This window comes from Athalia rosae, chromosome 1 (genome assembly GCF_917208135.1).
Source record: "Athalia rosae chromosome 1, iyAthRosa1.1, whole genome shotgun sequence".
Classification (NCBI taxonomy): domain Eukaryota; kingdom Metazoa; phylum Arthropoda; class Insecta; order Hymenoptera; family Athaliidae; genus Athalia; species Athalia rosae.
The window spans coordinates 356961-374927 of NC_064026.1; the positions used below are offsets into that span (position 1 = coordinate 356961).

The 17967-nt window shown below is 45.3% G+C and overlaps 1 protein-coding gene across 1 annotated transcript in view; it reads right to left on the reverse strand.

Moving 5' to 3' along the window:
* The window catches only part of LOC105693375 (microtubule-associated protein futsch), a 49693-nt gene that overhangs the window by 3952 nt on the left and 27774 nt on the right, over positions 1 to 17967 (reverse strand). Inside the window, exon 7 of the mRNA XM_012413231.3 lies at positions 3 to 17958. Coding sequence (XP_012268654.2) covers positions 3 to 17958 — 17956 coding nt within the window. The remainder of the gene's footprint in view (positions 1 to 2; positions 17959 to 17967) is intronic.

Sequence of the window (17967 nt, forward strand, 5' to 3'; positions counted from 1 at the left end):
ACCCAAATTTTTGTCCTCCCAAGTTTTTTTCGCTTCGAGTAAGGCGTCGTAGACCTCCCGGCTTGGTTCGGTGCCACTGAAGACGTAATACCTTGCCCGAATACGTTTGAAAAATTCCAGAGAGCTGTAGTACGAATTACCGTGGTGAGGAACGTACGTAAGGTCCATGTAGACGGGCTGAACTTTGTTCTTCGAGTCTTTAGACTTTTTGTCGTTCTTGCTGGGACTTTCGGACCTTTTCTTATTTTTGTTATTTTCGGAGAGAACTTTCTTTGGCTGCTTTTTCTCCTTCTTCGGCGTTCCTGGAACTCCTTTGTTCGAAACTTCGTTCATAGGAGGAGCGGGTGCCGGCGAAGGAAGTCTTAGCGGTTCTCCCCAGGTGTTGATCGCGTCGAAGTTCAAACTATCGGGACCCAATTCTTCAGAGCTAACGGAGGGTTGGGCCTTACGGTGGTTGAACTTCTTCGGTGGTTTGGGCGATGGGAGGTACAGCGGCTTTCCCCAGCCCTCCAATGGATCGGTTTCGGATTTCCCTGTCTGTTGCGACTCCTTCTCAGCGCTGAAGGACGCTTCCATTGGGTCACATTTTTTCTTATCAACGGTTGTCTTCTCGACGGTCTTTGCGATTACTTCTTTCTCTGCACTGGCGTTCCCGTTCGTGTAAACCGGCACCGATGCACCGTTCGTATAATGATGAGTGGCGAGATCATCTCCTCGTTTTTCCCGGTCCTCCATCATTGCTCTTTCAAAGTCCAGATCGGCTTCGTCCATGTACTTCTTCGTTTCCTTCTTGAAGTCGTAACCTCCCGAGAACTCCTTCTCGATGGTAAACCCTTTCGACGAATGTTCACCCTGTATTGGTACGGGGTCGCTGATCTTACCCAACGTTTTCTGAGACGATTTCGTAGATGAGGTAGCTGCCGGATCGGTTGGTAGCTCTCCGTAAAAACTGCCGGTCATAGTAGTACCGGGGGCGACGTGTGTCTTGTGCGCATCTTCGTCGACGGGCAACTCATACCCTGGCATATGTGGAGAATAGCCGAACTGAGAGGTTGTACTCAGAGAGGAGCTGGGTGGCTCGTCATCGGAATACGTATGTCTCTCTTCGCTGCTGCCCCAAGCATGTGTTGCAGCACGGCTATGTCCGCTGCTGATGTCACTTCTGGGACTCATCGGTCCCACATCTCTGTCACTGAATACGTCCGAACCAGGACTCGATCCTCTCATCAATTCAGAAGCCTTGATGCCACCGATCACACTGCTGATCGCAGTTTCCGATGCATCCTTGCTGGGTAATTTGTCGTCTTTTTTAACGTCGGTCTTCTCCGCCAAGATCACCGTTTGCCCTTGTTCATCTGTACTTTCGGTAACTTCCCTAGTAGTCGTGATAATTTCCCCGTCCTCCGACATGGTACGAGTGGTGGTTATGATGGTCCGAATGACCTCACCCGAACGGAATCCTTCGGGAGTTGATGTGCGCGATTTTCCCTCGGACTTTCTATCGGGTGTTGATCTGCCCGACCCAACTCTACCTCGGAGCACCGAAGAATCTAGGGCCGATGGAAAAGCGGGAATGTCAGGCGTGGATTTGCCGGTTGGACCACCGGAAACTACATCTTTTGGCGGTGACGTTTCTGGGGATGACGTTTCGGAGCGGCTTTTATCATCGGAAATAATATTCTTCAGCAGAATTTCGGACGCTGTTTTTTCAACTGCAATCTTTTCCTTGACGGCCTTGTCTTCAGAGTCCTTTTGGTGCACAGTTTCTTGTTGGTGAGCTTTGATTTCAGCCTGATTATCTGATGGTATTTCTTCCTTTTCAATCCCTTTGTGGTGGATTGTTTCCTTTTCGGAATCAACGAACGTCTTGACATCCGGAGTGGACAGTCCTGACGAAGAAGTGACGGTAGTGATCGTTCTTTTTATGATCTCTTCTGTTTTCAGACCTTCGGGAGTTTCGCTGACGAATCTCTCTTCGCTCGTTTTAACTTCACCTGACGAAGAATCGATCAATTTCTCCAGCAAATCCTCACCGTCCAACTTATCGCTGCTTTCTTTCACGTCTTTTGTTGTAACGCATTCACCATCTGGTCCGGTCACGGTAGTGACCGTGGTCACGATCCGTTTGACCTCGGATGTTTTCAGAATTTCGGGGGTTCCCTCTCGACTGATAATTCTAGTGACATACTTGGGACCAGCGTCGGATGTGATCGTCTTTGTTGTTCGTTTGATGGTCTCCGAGATTTCGGGTGTACCTTCCCGAGATATAATGCGAGTGATGAGTTCTGGTTTTTCGATGTCAGACGTTATCGTCGCAGTTGTTGTTTTTGTCATTGTTTCAGTAGAAGGACTTGCTTCGGACACTATCGTCCTTGTTGTTCTAGTTGTAACGGTTTCAGTTACTTCAGGGATACCCTCCCGACTGATTATCTTCTTTACGACGTCGGGTGGAGCGTCTGAAGATTTTACTATTTTGCTAACGATCTCCGGCTTCTCTTCTGGAACTTCTCCGTCATCGTCGGAAACAATGATATCCCGCCTTATAACCTTAGTGACAACTTGTGGTTCACTTTCATCGGCTTCGGTAACATATCTGACAGTTCTTGTGATTACTTTCGTTTCCAAGGGGTCTTGTGTTTCAATTTCACGCTGAATAGTTCGAGTGGTTACTTCCGACTCTGCTTCGGTTTCGTACGTTCTGACCGTTTCACTGACCTTCGAAGATATGGTCTCGTCTGCGGGATCATATATTTCCCGCCTTATTACCTTCGTGACAATTTCTGGCTCAACTTCCTCGGACTCGACAACATACCTGGTTGTTTTTGTTATAGTTTCCGTATCCGGAAGTCCGTCGGTCTCGATTTGTCGTCTAATGACTTTGGTGACTATTTCAGGTTCCGAGTCAACATCCGTTCCTTTTGGAACCGAAATTGAAGTGGAAGAGGATGTAGTTTCATCTGCAGGATCAATCATTTTTCGTTTTACAACTTTCATGTGAATTTCTGGCTCATTCTCTTCGATTTCGGTAATATGCTTAATTGTTCTGGTGATGAATTCAGGTTCGGTTTCTTCAATCTCAGTAACATACCGAACTGTTCTGGTAACTTCTTCAATTTCTGGGGGATCCTCGGCTTCAACTTCACGCTTCGTCAATTTAGTGATTATTTCTACTTTACATTCAACGTCATCCGGTTTTGTCTCGGACTTGACGGAGCTGGGAGATGAGGGATCATCTACGCAAGTGATTGACTCTCGCTTTACCACCGTTGAAGTAATTACCGGCTCATCTCCTAGATGTTCTTTGACATGTTTACTTGTTGCCGATAGTGGTTCAGTCTCAGAAGGATCAAAAGTTTCAACTTCTTGTTTGGTGATTTCCATCGGTTTTGTCTTATCAGTAGACTCTCTGATTTCGGTCACCGTACGGGATGTCGTTGGGGTGATTTCCGCAGCTACAGAAAATGTTGATTCATCTAGTGATTTTTCTGTCAGCCGAGGTTCAATTTTTGTAGTCTCCGGTTCGAATGGCTTTTCAGAGGTTTCTTTTTTCTCTATTTCCGACTGTCTTCGTGAAAGAGATTCGTCTTTCGGATGCGTCATGTCGGTCATCGTATCAATGACATTATCAGATTTGGATGGCGATTTTGGTTTCGGTTCTGACGCATTCTCACTGCTCGCAGCTAAGTCTGGAGTAGTCTTACCAGAAAGTGTTGTAATGTGTGTTGTTCTGATTTCCGTCATCCCCTCAACGAACGCCTTGTGGAACTGACTCTCGTAATCTGATCTATAATCGGGAGATGACTTTCCAGATCTTTCATCGAGTTGTTTCATATCTGGAGTAGAGTACCCTGATTTATCGGAATACTTTTCGGAGAGCAACGATGACTTCAAGTCGGGAGTGAATTTTCCTGAAGAGTCCAGTGTTTGATCCTTAGCAGAGGAAATATCGGGGGTTGATTTTCCAGTCATAGGTTCACATGGTTCTTCTGAATATTTCGGCGGCTTGCTATCTTCTACTTCGCTGGCAGGAGATCCAGTCACTTGATCCTTGGGTTCGAGATCTTTTTCATTTTGCACTTCTGCTTCTTCTTGTCCTTCATCATCGTCATCATCAAAATCTATGACCAATACCCGCGAAATTTTTCGTTTGATTATTATTTCTTCGATGATCTCCAAAATTATGTACCTAGGGGCTGACTTCTTGATCATGATCTCTTCTACTATTTGTTTCGTGATTTTCTCACCTTTTTTGATATATTCTTCGGTGATGTATTCTTCGATTTCTGTTCTTTTTATACTGTTTATTGTCACAATTTCGTTATCAGAACCTCCATCTATAGGAGCTTCATTCTCGCTGATTGCTTCTGGCACAGTAGGAATGATCTTGTCGACGTGTTTGATCTGGGTCTCGGGGCTCTTCGGATCGGACGTTTTAATTTCTACCGATTCGGGAGTACCGAGTTTCGGATCCGTACCAGTTGTAACATCTTGCGCTCCAGGTACACCATGCTGGACATCCACAATGTCGGGTCGCTTTATTCCAACTTCTGTTGCCTCAGAAAGGGTATCTTTGCTCGATACTATCATTTCTGGTACGACTTTTTCGGAGGATGCAATGGTATCCGCCGATAGCTGTTCTGGAGTTCGGTCATCGACAACGCTGCGTTTCCTAATCACATGTGGGTCAGGTTCGACGCTCTGATCACTGATCGTGCTTGGTGTTGGTTTCACCTCTGGCTTTAGATCAGAAGCCACGGTGGAGATACTTCCATGAGGCCGTTCGCAAGAAGGTATTTCATGTGGAGCAGCGGGTTCACCGGCAACGCTTGGTCTCTTCGAACTCAACGGGCTTCGTTCGGGGGTAGCATCTTTTACATCAGTTAAATCAGTTTGCTGAGGCTTGATACTCTCATCTTCATGAATTACACTCTGCTTGCGGTCATCCTTGATATCTTTTTCCTCCTCAGGTTCTTCGATTTTGGAAACTTCGGTAACAGTTTCCCATGAAATTTTCCGCCTGACGATTATTTCTTCGATAATTTCGAAGATGATATACCTCGGAACTGAATGTTTCACGACGATTTCCTCGAGGATCTCTTTGGTGATTTTTCGTTTTTTTAGAATGAACTCGTCAATTATATATTGTTCGATTGACAGTCGCTTTGCAATAGATACATCGGTATGTTTGGAATCATCAGTCGTCTGGCTATCGACGACACTCGGCGATTTTATCGCAGAAGTTTCTGAAATGTCGCCGGTAAAAGCCTGAGCATTGTCGAGTTGTCGTGGTATCTTATCATCCTCAGTTTCCTCAGAAATACTTGGCCGCATAGCATCCAGATCTGAGTAAGCAATTTTATCGTCAAGCTTATCGTCGAACAAGCTAGCTGCTCTTGAACGTCCCAAAGGCGTCCTGTCTCCCGAATCGAACAAACTATGTGACCTTGAACGATCCTTCGGAGTTTTGTCGAAGCTTGGAGATCTGTCTTTGGGTGATTTGGAATCACTCGTATCTTTTTCATCGGACTTATCGCTTAATGCGCCGGGAGATTTTGGTTCCGCGGGTACATCCCCATCGTCAAGGGTAGTGTGGAACTTTTCTTTTTCGGGTAGATCATGTGCCAAAGCGGGACTCTTGGGGCGTTCGGGAGATTTCTGTGGTTCTGAAATAGAACTTGTCCTGCGAGACGTGGTGATGCGTTCTTCAGTCGATTCTTTAACCACGCTGGGGGACTTTAATTCGTCAGTTTCGATACTCGGCGAGCGGACTTTATCTGACAATCTGTCTGTATCAGGGGAAATCGATTCCGGTAACGGTTTAACTGCTTTCTCAGAAACAGTGCAAGTTACTTCAGGCATTGAAACCAGTTCGGTTGATGCAACATTAAGTATTTGGGGTTTTCTGTCAGCAGTGTCAATATTCACGCCAGACTGTTTGTCTGGTATGTCAGATATTGTACTCGGAGAAATCGGTGAATCACCTTTAACGTCATCTGTGATAACTGTACTTTTTGAATCAATTAACTGAGAAGCATTATCCGTTTTATCGTCCCTCGCTACTTGCAATTCTTTTTGTACGATTTCGGTTGGCTTATCGCACTTTTCTGGCGTGTGCTGGAAGGAACTCAATAATTTTGGATCATCGGACGATACTCCGTCAAATTTATCTTCTTGATCAGGGCTAGGTGAAGATGGCACAGATTTATGTTTCTCCGATGTATCTGATTTATCATCAGATTTACTATCATCCTTTGGGAGAGTGCTGGCTATGTGTTCTGCTGGCTCATCACTGGAAATTTTAGAAGACGGTGTCACATGAACCGGCTCCTTGATGTCATCCTTCTTTACTTCATCTTTTTCCACAACTGTATCGATACTGGGAGATGGCGATTTATCTTTTTCTACATGTTTTTCCACATCACTCTCACTTAGTTTTTCGCTTACAGGACTAGGTGCTTTATCTTTGCCCTCGGGTTTTTCACTAGAAATACTGGTTGAGCTGGCCTTGTCAGATATATCAGAACTGAGAGAAAGTGATCTGTCCTTGATGGTTTTGTCGTCCTGGATATCATCAAGGTTCAATTTTTCCGGAGAGTCCGATACGGTTAATTTTTCTTTTGACTCAGTCGGGATATCAGGTTTCTCTGGTGAGTCTTTTTTCTGTGGTTCAACGGTAGCCAGGCTGGGTGTTTTAAGCTCCGTTATCGGAGAGGGAGATTTATCTTTTTCATGTCCATGTTCAGTCGAATCGCTAGTTTCATCTCGTGGCTTTTTGGCAGGTGACTGTGGCTTGCTTTGTAATTCATCACTTGCATTGCTTGGATGTTCTGATCTGCTTTTTTCATCATCATTGTCGGGAGATGGATATTGGTTTTCTGGCAAGCTGCCAGCCGAAGGAACTGCTGCAGGTAAAGTAGTAGTGCTAGGCGTACTTGACCCATCATCTACCGGTTCAGGTTTGGGAGACGGAGATATCACTTGTGCCTCACCCGCTTTAATATCTGATTTATCGGGCTTGGCTTGGACAATACTGGGTATGCCGGAATCTTTATCAGTCATTGGGGACGGAGATTTCATTCGCTGTTGCTTGCTTTCAGGCGAATGTTCTTCTACTGTTTCTTTCGACCCGATGCTAAGCGACCGAGGCCTGTCAGTCGGTTCGTCTGTGGCTGGAATTTGTGGCTTGCCTTGGTGCACCTTGTCGTCAGGAACATCGTCGACACTAGGTCTCTCAGAACTCGTACTGGGAGATTTAGAATGGTGGTCGGATTTATCGTCAGTCATTGGGGACGGAGATTTGTCCTTATGTACCTCGGTTTCAGGAACATGGGTTTTATCTGATTCTTCAGAAGTAATGCTAGGCGACCGAGGCTTATCGCTAATTTTTTGTGTTGTCGGAGACGGAAATTGCTCTTCAGGGACGTCAGAGGTCTCCGAAATATCTACAGCATCTAATTTTTCGATAGCGAGACTAGACTTTCTAGGCTCGGCAACATCTTCATGTACCGTTACAGGAGTAATACTGGATTTTCGAGCCTCTGGCACATCTTTCTTGGTCGTTGAAGATGGTGATTTATCTTTGAATGCTTTGTCACCTGGCTCATTTGTATACGCTGGCTCCGTAGCAGTTATGGAGGGTTCTTGCGGCTCATCGGCATCTTTCGTTGTAAGCAGAGAAGACCGTTGATCTTGATCATTTGTCTCTTGAACAACACTTTTTTCGTCTTTTGGTTCAGCTGAGGTAATACTGGGTTGCTGAGGTTCGACAATATCCTTTTCAGGCGTGGGGGAGGGAGATTTGTCCTCGTGCAACTTTTCTCCCAAATCCTCCTTATCCTGAAGTCTTTCAGGTGTGATGCTATGTTTTCGAGGCTCGGCAACAACTCCCTCGCGAGTTGGAGAAAGAGTCTCGTCCTCACCCTTTCTTTCATCAGAAGTGCCTACAACCACGTCCTCGACAAGTTCTTCAGGAGTGACAGTCGGCGTACGAGGTACTTTACCGGAGGCATCTTTCTCAATACTCGGAGATTGTGCTTTGTCTTCACGTTCTTCGGTATCAGGGTCTGTCTTGACAACCACTGTTTCTAGTGTAACACTAGGCTTCCCTACCTTTTCTTCAGATCCTGGCGATTTATCATCTGGTTTGGGATGATCATCGAGTGTTTCCGAACTGGTGCTGAATTTTCGAGGCTCATCAACTTCTTTCTTAATTACAGGCGTGGGGGACTCGACTCTATGTAACTTGTCATCGGGAATATTTCCAGCTCCATCCTTTTCAGCGGTGATGTTAGAAGTGCGAGGGTCGATATGATCTTGCTCGCTGGTTGGAGAGGGGGATTCGCTCTTTTGTGCTTTTCTTATAGGACTCTCTTCATCCGTCAATTTTTCGGGAGTCAAGCTTGATTTTCTGGGCTCAATAACTTGATGGTCAATGGTGGGATCACCTTTATCTTCGGGTGCCACCTTATCCGAACTACTCCCATCCTTTGGTTTTTCCGTGGTGCATATCGTTTCGGTAGTAGGAGATTTGTCTTTGCATGACTCGTTGGTGGGGCTCACTTTTTCTACATCCTCCAGCTTATCAAAATCGATGCCGGGCTTTTGAGCTTCTAAATCACCGTTTTCAGTTACCGAAGAGGGCACTTTATCTCCGTACGTCTTCTCTCCGGGACTTGACTCACCCCCTACTTCTTTAGGTGCGATGCCGAGTTCTTCCGGCTTGTCGAGATCCTGCTCAGTAGTCGGGGAAGGTGATTTCGTTTGTATTTGATCCGGGTGAATGCAAGGTTCTTTTACTGCCTCTGTACCCTTTTCGGGAGCTAAAGATTGTGTTTCCTTTTCATGTTGGTGAACATCGGCAACATGCGTTGCCTTGAGTTCGTCAGGCTCTTCTGCGGCGACACCAGGTGTCCGAGATGCATCCGCATCTGTACCGATTAGACACGGAAGTTTGTCTTTCGGAATCTTGTCAGAAGGGCTATCCTTATCACTAACTTTATCAGAGACATCTGGAATCATACCGTCATCTACTTTTTCTGAGGTGATGCTGGGCGCCAGCGACGTCTCGACATCTTTGTCACTCGTAAGAACTTGAGATTCTTTCTCTGGTAGTTTGTCATCAAATGTTTTACCTATCGGTTCCTTCGTGACCGGAGACGAGGGTTGATCTTTTTGGATTTTCTCAATGAGCAAATCTTTTTCCACTATCTCTTCAGGGGTGACATTCGGTGTACGAGACTCAGACCCCGTGTCAGTAATAGGAGGTGGCGTCTGCTCAGCGCGAATTAGCTTATCTGGTATGCTATCCTTGATTGATTCACCCGAAATCAGAGGCTTATCGGTTTCTTTGCTAGTCGGGGGTGATGAAGATACATCTCTGGGTGGTTCATCTTCCATAACTTCACGTTCGTGTAGTTTTTCAGACGCAACACTCGGTGTTTCGACCGTATCGGTTTCTTTCTCAGTAGCCGTAAGTGGAGATTTCGTCTTTTCCGTTGGACTTGGAGCGATATCGTCTCCGTCTGATTCCGCAACAGTATCGCTAGCGGGTTTGTCGGTTACTGCGCTCGGCGACGGAGATTCAGTTGTTCGGGAAAATTTATCGGGATCTTTGCCATCTGCTTCAGATGGACTCTTCTTCGTGGGTAACTCAATATCCGAAATTTTTCTTTCCAGATCTTCTCCCGGACTGTGGCCGGCAACGAGAGATTTAGGTGTATCTGTCGATTCCCCTGTCAGCAGAGTGGGAGATTTCTCTTCCGGAGACTTATGACCAACAAGTTCCTGTTCTCCCCGTGTTTCAGGGGCAATAGTAAGAGATTCCAACTCCTCTACGGGTGTTTTAGTTTTCAAAGATTTATCGCCGGGTAATTCTTCAGTTGAGATATCTTCTTTCGGCGATCCTAAGATAATAGCAGTTGGCTTGCGCTCATCTGGTAGGTCAGTCACTGATATTGAGAGTGGTTCATCCATCTTCGGCTCGTCAGTAGCAATGAGATTATCATCAATTAATTTTCTGGGGGAAGAATCAGGTGCTTCGGAAGCACCTGATATATCATCGGTAATTAGAGATTCCTTTCTCTTCTCTTTTTGTTGAAGCTCGTCTTTAGCTTCTAATTTATCAATAGCGGGTGACTGAGGTTTCTCAGTCGTTTTTTTTGGAGTCTCGCTTTCGTAACCCTCGACGGAAGAATCCTTATCGGGTAATTCCTTGACATCTACGACGAACTTCTCAGTTGGAGAGACAGACTTCTCAGCGTCCATTTCACTTTTCAAAGTGACATCTTCCACATCGCTTTTCACTGAAATAATACTGCTTTTTCTTAATGGATGAGCTTCCTCATCGGTTTTCTTCTCCGGTGTATCGCGGGGAGCAGTTTCTGCTGGTTTCACTTTTGTTAAACTAGGAGACCTAGACGTAGTATCTTCTGGATCTCGCTCCAAGGGATCCGAATATTTTTCTTCTGGTGATTTGTCATAGATTGTTTCAGTTGGCGAAGGCTCTTCCGAATCTGCTTTTTCAGATGGTGTAAATACAGGAATTTCTGGCAAATGCTTAGAAACTATTTTCAGTGGCACGTGTTGAATTTCTTCCACTGGTATCTTTGGCAATTCTTCGCGGAGTTTCTCATCATATGAGACTTTTTCTACAGGCATTTGCTGTGGTGACTTGTCTGAGATTTTAGTGTCATCGCTATCGACTACAGTTATCTTCGTTTGCTCGGACTCTTGCACGAGAGATTTCCTTCGGTTTTCATCTGGAAGAAACTGACCATGGATGCTCGTAATTGATTTATCGAGGCTATCTTCAGGGGTGGCCTTGTCATCTTTCAGTTCTGATATAGATCTTTCCGAGATGCTGTCTTTCTCAGGTGTACTTTTTCCAGAGTATGCAGAGTCTTTCTCTGTTTGGAGTGAGTCTTTATCCGGCGTTGATTTCCTGGAAATATCTTTCAGAGAATCATCGGGAGTCGTGGCTTTCACGAATGTAATGCTTCCGGTAGGACAGAGTTCCGTTTCGTGTCCCCCATCTTCGCTACTTGCAGTGACGACCATGCGGCGGACGGTTCCTACTTCCTTGTCATCGTCCTCATCTTCTGGTTCTGCGAATTCATCCTCTGGAGGCTTATCCAATTTCTCAAGTTTGTTCTCCAAATTCGGAGAGTCGGTCTCCGGCTTTTCCGAACCTTTCGGTGAAGTTGTTTTCTTATCGGGAAATGTGTCATTCGAAATAATAGATTCTTTTGTGTCCGGAATGATTTCAGGCTCAACGCTCGTGGGATCTGTTTGTTCCTCTGCAAGTGACCGTTTCTTTCTAATAGCATGATCTGGTTTATCATCAACCGTGTCAATTTCAGCGTCTTGTACTTTGATGTCAGTACTTTCGGGTACCGTAGCTTCGACTGTTGGAATCTTCGGTACCTTTTCATCCGGGACTTGCCGATCTATATTAAAACAGCTGCTATCTACGACTTTCGTATCACTCTGAAGACCAGGAGTAGGTGATGCTGCTTTTTTTGCAATCTCAGAGGCCTCCGTAACATCAGCCTTTTCATCGATTTCTGTGCGAAGTGGTTGGCCAACATCTGAAGTTCCACTTGTCTCTAATACTCGGACATCTGCCTCGTTAGGAATATCATCTGTTTGCGATTGTTTTGGCTCCTCTTCTACGTGATCCACAACTCGATCAACATCTTGAGGTGATTGGGGAGCGCTCTTGGCGGTATCTTGATCTGTCTTTGCTGGAGATTTGGGTTCATCTTTTTTATCAGTTACTTGGGTATCTTCGCGAAGATTCAGTTCAATTGCTCCAAGATTTTTTTCAATATCATCGATCACGTTTTCAGCAGATTCTGAAGCCTTCCCAACAACTGGAGCCTTTACCTCTGGCTCCTGAACATGATCTGAAATTCCATCCTTTATCAGTTTTTCGGTAACAATACTCTCTTTGATTTGATCACCATCATCGTGTGGAGATGTAATTTTAACATCAGCTACGTGGACCTCTTCGTTCCGGGGTGGTTTACCCACATCTGACTTAATATCATGCGTATCGACTGGAGTTTTTTCTGGCTGAAACTGCCGTTCGGAATCAACATCCTTGACGATATCACTTATTTTTGTTTCAGGCTTGTCTGTCATAGCCGCGATAACGGTCGTGTCCTGAATTTGGCTTTTGATATCGTCAGCAGTATCTTTGGCGGCGTCTTTGATGTGTAACTTTTCCGTAGGGGTTGTGGACAGTTCTGGTAAGTCCTTCGAGGTCTCATCCAGAACTTTGGAAGGAACTATGACATCTTTTAGATTTTGATCGGTAATTTCATCGTTCGGCGTTTGTGATCGAGTTTGGTCATCTGCTACATCAATAACTGACTTTACAATTTCTGATTTCGCTGTATCTTGTTCAACTTTGTCAGTAACCCCCACGGGGACTGGAGTCACTTTCGAAACTTCGGGTTTACCCTCAGTTTTCGGAATCAAGTTCTCAGCTGCCTCAACCACATCTTCTGCGTGATCCTCAACGGCTTCGAATACGTAATTCCTATCCTTCTTGTCGCCGTCTGCATGATCGGTAGTATCACCGACTTTGTACTCCTGTTCCACAGCCTCGAAATCATCTCCCGGATCTTTCTCACCGTCGTCAATAGGTAGTTTTTTAGAATCTGGTTGACGATCTGTTCCAGAATCTTCCTTGCCTGGGATATATTTTTCGTGAGATAGCCTTCTCTCTTCCAGTAGGAAATTGATGACCGCATCCTTTGATGGAACATTAACAAAGTCGTCGATTAATTGACCCTCGTCAAGATCTTTTTCGTCAAATACTGCAGTATCTTTTTCTTTCGAGATTGTCGGTAATTCCTGAACCTCGACGGGAGACTTCGTTTCTACCGTCATAACTTGATCGTGACTGAATTGAGGGCTCGATTTTTCTACTACCGTAGTTGGCTCTTCACTGACGATTTTTTCATCATCTCTTTGATCAAGTACATCTTGTTTTGCATGACTGGCTCGCCTTTCGTCTTCATCATAGATAGGTCTAACTTGTTTGATGAACTCCTCCTCAATTATTTCATAAACCACTTCTCTAGATATTTTTCGTTTTATTATTATCTCTTCGATGATTTCAATTATGATCCTCTTTGGAACTACCTTTTTGATTGCAATTTCTTCTATTGTTTGCACAGTAATCTTCTTACCCTTCATGATGTATTCAGCTATGATATATTCCTCGATTTCGACCCGCTTAACCGAGGAGATGATTGACTCATTGATAGAGTCCTGGCTCTTGAGAATCTCTACGTTTTCAACAACGCTGCTTGGAGCGATTCCCTTATTTATAATAATCTCTTCAATAATGTATATTACATGCTCCCTGGACACCTTTTTCACAATAACAATGTACTCAATAATTTCTATGGTTATTTTCTTACCCCTTTTAATTACTTCGTCGATTATATCATACACGTCAGCCTTGCTGCTGATGAATTCTTCAATGTCCTTAGAAACTCCAGGGACCTTAGAGGTTTCTTCCATAGCCTCTTCCAACTCCTTTTCATATACCTTATCACTACTGAATTTGGGTGAAGTTGGTGCTGAATCTGGGGTCACCATGACTAGCTCCGCTTGAGCTGGGCCTAATTTCTGATGGAATGATATTTCAGGCTGCTCGAGTGTTTCATCACCAGGAAGATCAGGGATTTTGTCTTCTTTCTCCTCGTCGAGCAGATCTCGCTTCACTGCCGTTTTCTTCACGCAGACTTTTTCAATCCCTGCTTTCATGACATCAACCTTACTATCATCGACCTTACTGTCATCGGGTTTTTTAGGCTCACACACCTTTCCGTCACCCAAAGTTTCTGCGCACAATCCTTTGACGTCCTCTCCGAGCGAACTTTTTTCCGTTACCGGTGTTTTCACTTCGACAACTGGGTGCTTGACAATTTTTACGCACGGTTCTTCGTGCACTTCTATTCCACCAGGCTTCTCATACGTGGACGTCGGTCTGGCGATTCCCCCTTTCAGCATATCTTCGATGTCTTCTTGAGACGGTAGCTTCTCTGTTAATCCAATATGTTTTGACATGATCATGTCTTCAACGATTGGCTTCAATTCAACAGCTTCTTCTGGTTTTGTTGGCGAAATCTCAACTTGTTCTTTATCACTAGGTTTGTCAATTTTAATTCCGTAGACGGGACTGATCTTCTCGAAAAGACCTTCTCTCGGTAGAAAGTCGTCCTCTTTTAGCACTTCTGCAACCTTCTTCACAATCTCAATCACATCTTTCGGCTTATCGTCGATTACAATGCCAGCTGTTCCTGCCAATACCTCGCCAACATCGCGAACGGCTTCCTTAAGGTCTCTGACTGGGCCTTCATAGTCATCCGAATTATCCCCCTCGACACCCTCGATGTCCTGTGGAATCTCAAACTTGACTTTATCCGGTTCTTTTGAATCTGCGGGGATATTGTCGTAGTGTGGCTTGAATTCCTCCAGTTTTTCTGCAACTCCAGTGAGCGTGCTCTTGACCGGGTCTTTAGCGGCAATTGCTTGTACCGAGTCTATGGTTTCCTCCGCAATTTTTTCCTCCAATGATTCAAGGGAATCCCTGAGGCTGTCTTTGACTGTTACGAATTTCTTCGATGCTTCTTCTAGCAATGCTTCTACCTCTTTTGTGTCCTCGATGAGATCGTCGGTCGCGGAGGCTATATCTAATTCCTTCTCTGTCGGTTTTACTTTCGGAGCAACATTTTCACTGTCAAGGATTTCCTCAGGTTTGGCATCTAAGACCTCTTCGCGCGTTACCGCCTCATGGGGTAGAATGCCGGCGTGATCTATCGAGTCAATTTTCGTTTCTCGAATTTCCTGCTGCAAAAATGCTGCGGTTTCTTTGATCGCAGCTACTTTGATATCCGCTGGAGTTTGTGGTTGTGCTTTTTCGAAGGTATCATGAGGCTCGATCCTTCCGACCTTTGGGAAGACTTTACTCATGTCAACTTCTCCTGAAATGGTCTTTTCCTGGGGTTTTATTTCCTTCGGAGAGCTCGATTTCGATGATTTCTCGTCCGTGTCCTTCTCCGTGTCTTTCTTCGATTTTCCGGTCAGTTTGTCCATCCCTTTTTCAAATTTATCGGCGACTTTTCCGAAGAAACTAAACATTCCCTTCTGCTCTTTCACCGGTGGTATCGGAGGTTCCTTTGACTCCGGAGTTTTCGGGACTTTTTCCTCCCTGACTTTATCGAACTCGTCCATGTCATAGAGTTTTGGATCGACCTCCTCGTGTACAGGTAGGTCAGCAACTTCATCCGGAGTTTTAACGATATCTCTCTGGGGGGCTGGAATGGTCTCACGAATGACAAACGATTTAATTGTAGTGCTTGACATTGGGGGAGGGATTTCCGGTAGCTTGGCAACGACTGGTTCGATTTCTTTCTCTTTGACTTGTTCCTTGACATGTTTTTCATCGATAACTTCTTTGATTTCGTCCAAGGGGATTCGCTCGTCCTCCGGTAATGTTGGGGCAGTCGTTGTTGCTCCAGACTCTAAGGTAGACACGCGATCCTGAGATTCTTCCAGTTTTTCAGGTACTGGTTCTTTTTGATCTGCTTCTGGCTTGAGGTCCGTATCGGTGGTCTTCTTCTCGGAAGAATCGAACTTATCGGGGCTGACGCTGGAGGGCTCCTTCGTGATGAGATCCTCGCTTTCTTTTTTCCCTGAATCATCCCGTACATCCGTTTTCTTGATAACCTCGGCTGCGGACGCTATAATATCCTTGACTTCTTCTCTCAGCTGCTCCTTGTGCAGTGGCGACAAATCGGCGGGTTCATCCGTCTCGTCGCCGGGAGTCTCTCGAAATTGGAGTTTTTTCTCCGGTCTTTCGTACTTTTCCTTTTCCTCTGTTTCGTCTTTTTCCTTCGCTTCTTCTTCAGTGACGTCGATATCACTCGCAGCATGATATTTCTTAGTCTTTTCGGATTCCACCTCATCCAGCAAGTGCTTTTGCTCACCCTCGCCACTCACGGCGGAATCTTCCGTGTAAACTTCTTCCTTCTCTACGATCAGATACTCATCCTCCTCCGTGAATTCCTGGCTTTCTTTTCTCGAGCCAATCTTCTTCGGCACGTCCTCGATCTCCGCTGTTACATCTTCTTCTGTGACATCTTCGTCTTTTTTTTCCGTAACTTCGGCGGTTATTTCGTCAGCAGCCTCCAAATGCAGATCTGCCGTTCTAGCGATCTCATCCCTCTCTGCTTTGCTGAGTACCGCTTCGATTTCTTCGACAACTTCTCGTTCTTCTTTAAGATCAGCGAGAACCTTGCTCTCGATCGAGTCTACAGAAATATCATCAGATTTTTCAGTTAGACTTTTATCGACCATTGCAACAATACTTTCGGGCTCAATCGCAGAAGGCGTCGAGACACCCAACGGATCCGTATCTTTGGTTTTGTCAATTTTTGGTCTCCTAATGGGACCGTCTTTTTCTGATTTTACGGAAGCTGCTGGCGTGCTTCTGGTAGATTTTGCGGGGCTTCCAGGGAGCCGCGCCTTACTGGGACTTCCAGCTTTATGTCGCCAACTGAACGGTCTGCGTTCAGTCGACTTTGGTTTCGGTGTCGTTGTGGGTACTTTGGTGGCTACTGGAGCCGGTGGAGCTGTTGACAACGCGATGTTTTTCGACTCTACGACCTTGCGGTTATTGGCATCCTTTGCACTCTTCGCCGGCATCGCGGAGACCGTTCTGGTCGTTGTCTTTGTTGGAGGTTTCGTACCGGTCTTGACGATTTCACTTTTGCTCGCGGTACCGTTCACAATTTTCTTAGGAGTAGTGGGGGACGATTTGACATCTTTTTTATCAGTGGATGGCTTGATTTTTTTCTCAGCAGGTTTCATCGCCGGTTTTGCGGTCACGTCGACCTTATTCTTAACAGCACTTTTGAATTCTTTGATCTCCTTCTTCTTTGGCTCGGGTTTTGGTTTGAATTCTTTAGTAATGACAGTCTTTTCGGTTTCCGTTTTAACTACATCAGTCTTTTTCGTTTCAACTTCTTGCTTCTCTATTTTTATGTCTTCTTTTTTCACCTCTTTCTCTTTTTTCACCTCCTTCAAATCCCTCTCGATTTTCCTGCTTTCCGTCCGAGTTTCTTTTTCTATTTTTTTATTTTCTACGACTTTTTTCGCCTTCACATCTATCTTGGCTGGCTGCTTGGTTGGAATGATTGGTGCCGGAAGGGCAGCTTGTTTCGGAGTCGATTCCTCGACCCCTTTAACAGTCTTTGGTTCGAGTGTTTCCCTTTTCTCTTTTTTATAGTCTGGAACTCTCTTAATATCCTTATCTTTATCCCTATCCTTATCCTTATCCTTATCCTTATCCTTGTCTTTGTCCTTGTCCTTGTCTTTGTCAACACTTTTCTCAATAATGGACGTTTTTAGTTTGTTGGACTTTTCCTTGAGAGTAGCTAACGAGGTCGAAGGCGACAAACTCTTAGCGGAGCATACCGGATGCTTCATAAACTCGAGATGCTTCAGTCGTTCGAGACCTTCGAAAATTTTATTTTGCGGCGTACTACCAGGAAATAAAATTCTGGTTATAGTATCCTCAGGGTTTGCTGGCTGCCACACGAGCAGGGCGCATATGGAAACTAAATTTTGAATCGGGAAGGCCAAGTTATTCGAATCTTTTCTGTGGGAACCGGCAAACAGCTTGGAGTCCGAAGCCTGCCATTTGACCAGGAACTCCCTCACTTCCCGCGAATCTTTGTTCGGGCTGAGAACGTACATGTCCAGGGTACCGTGTCCGACCTTGTGATACAGGTTAATGGGATCTAGGTCCCTGTAGCACGGATGAGCGCGTAGATTTATGTGCCGGAGGTTGACGATCATCTCTTGCCCAAGGTCCGTCAAGTCCAATATGAGAGGGTCGACGTCCTTGTCGCCATCCGGAGAATTCGCTTGTCGCCTTTCCTGAAATTT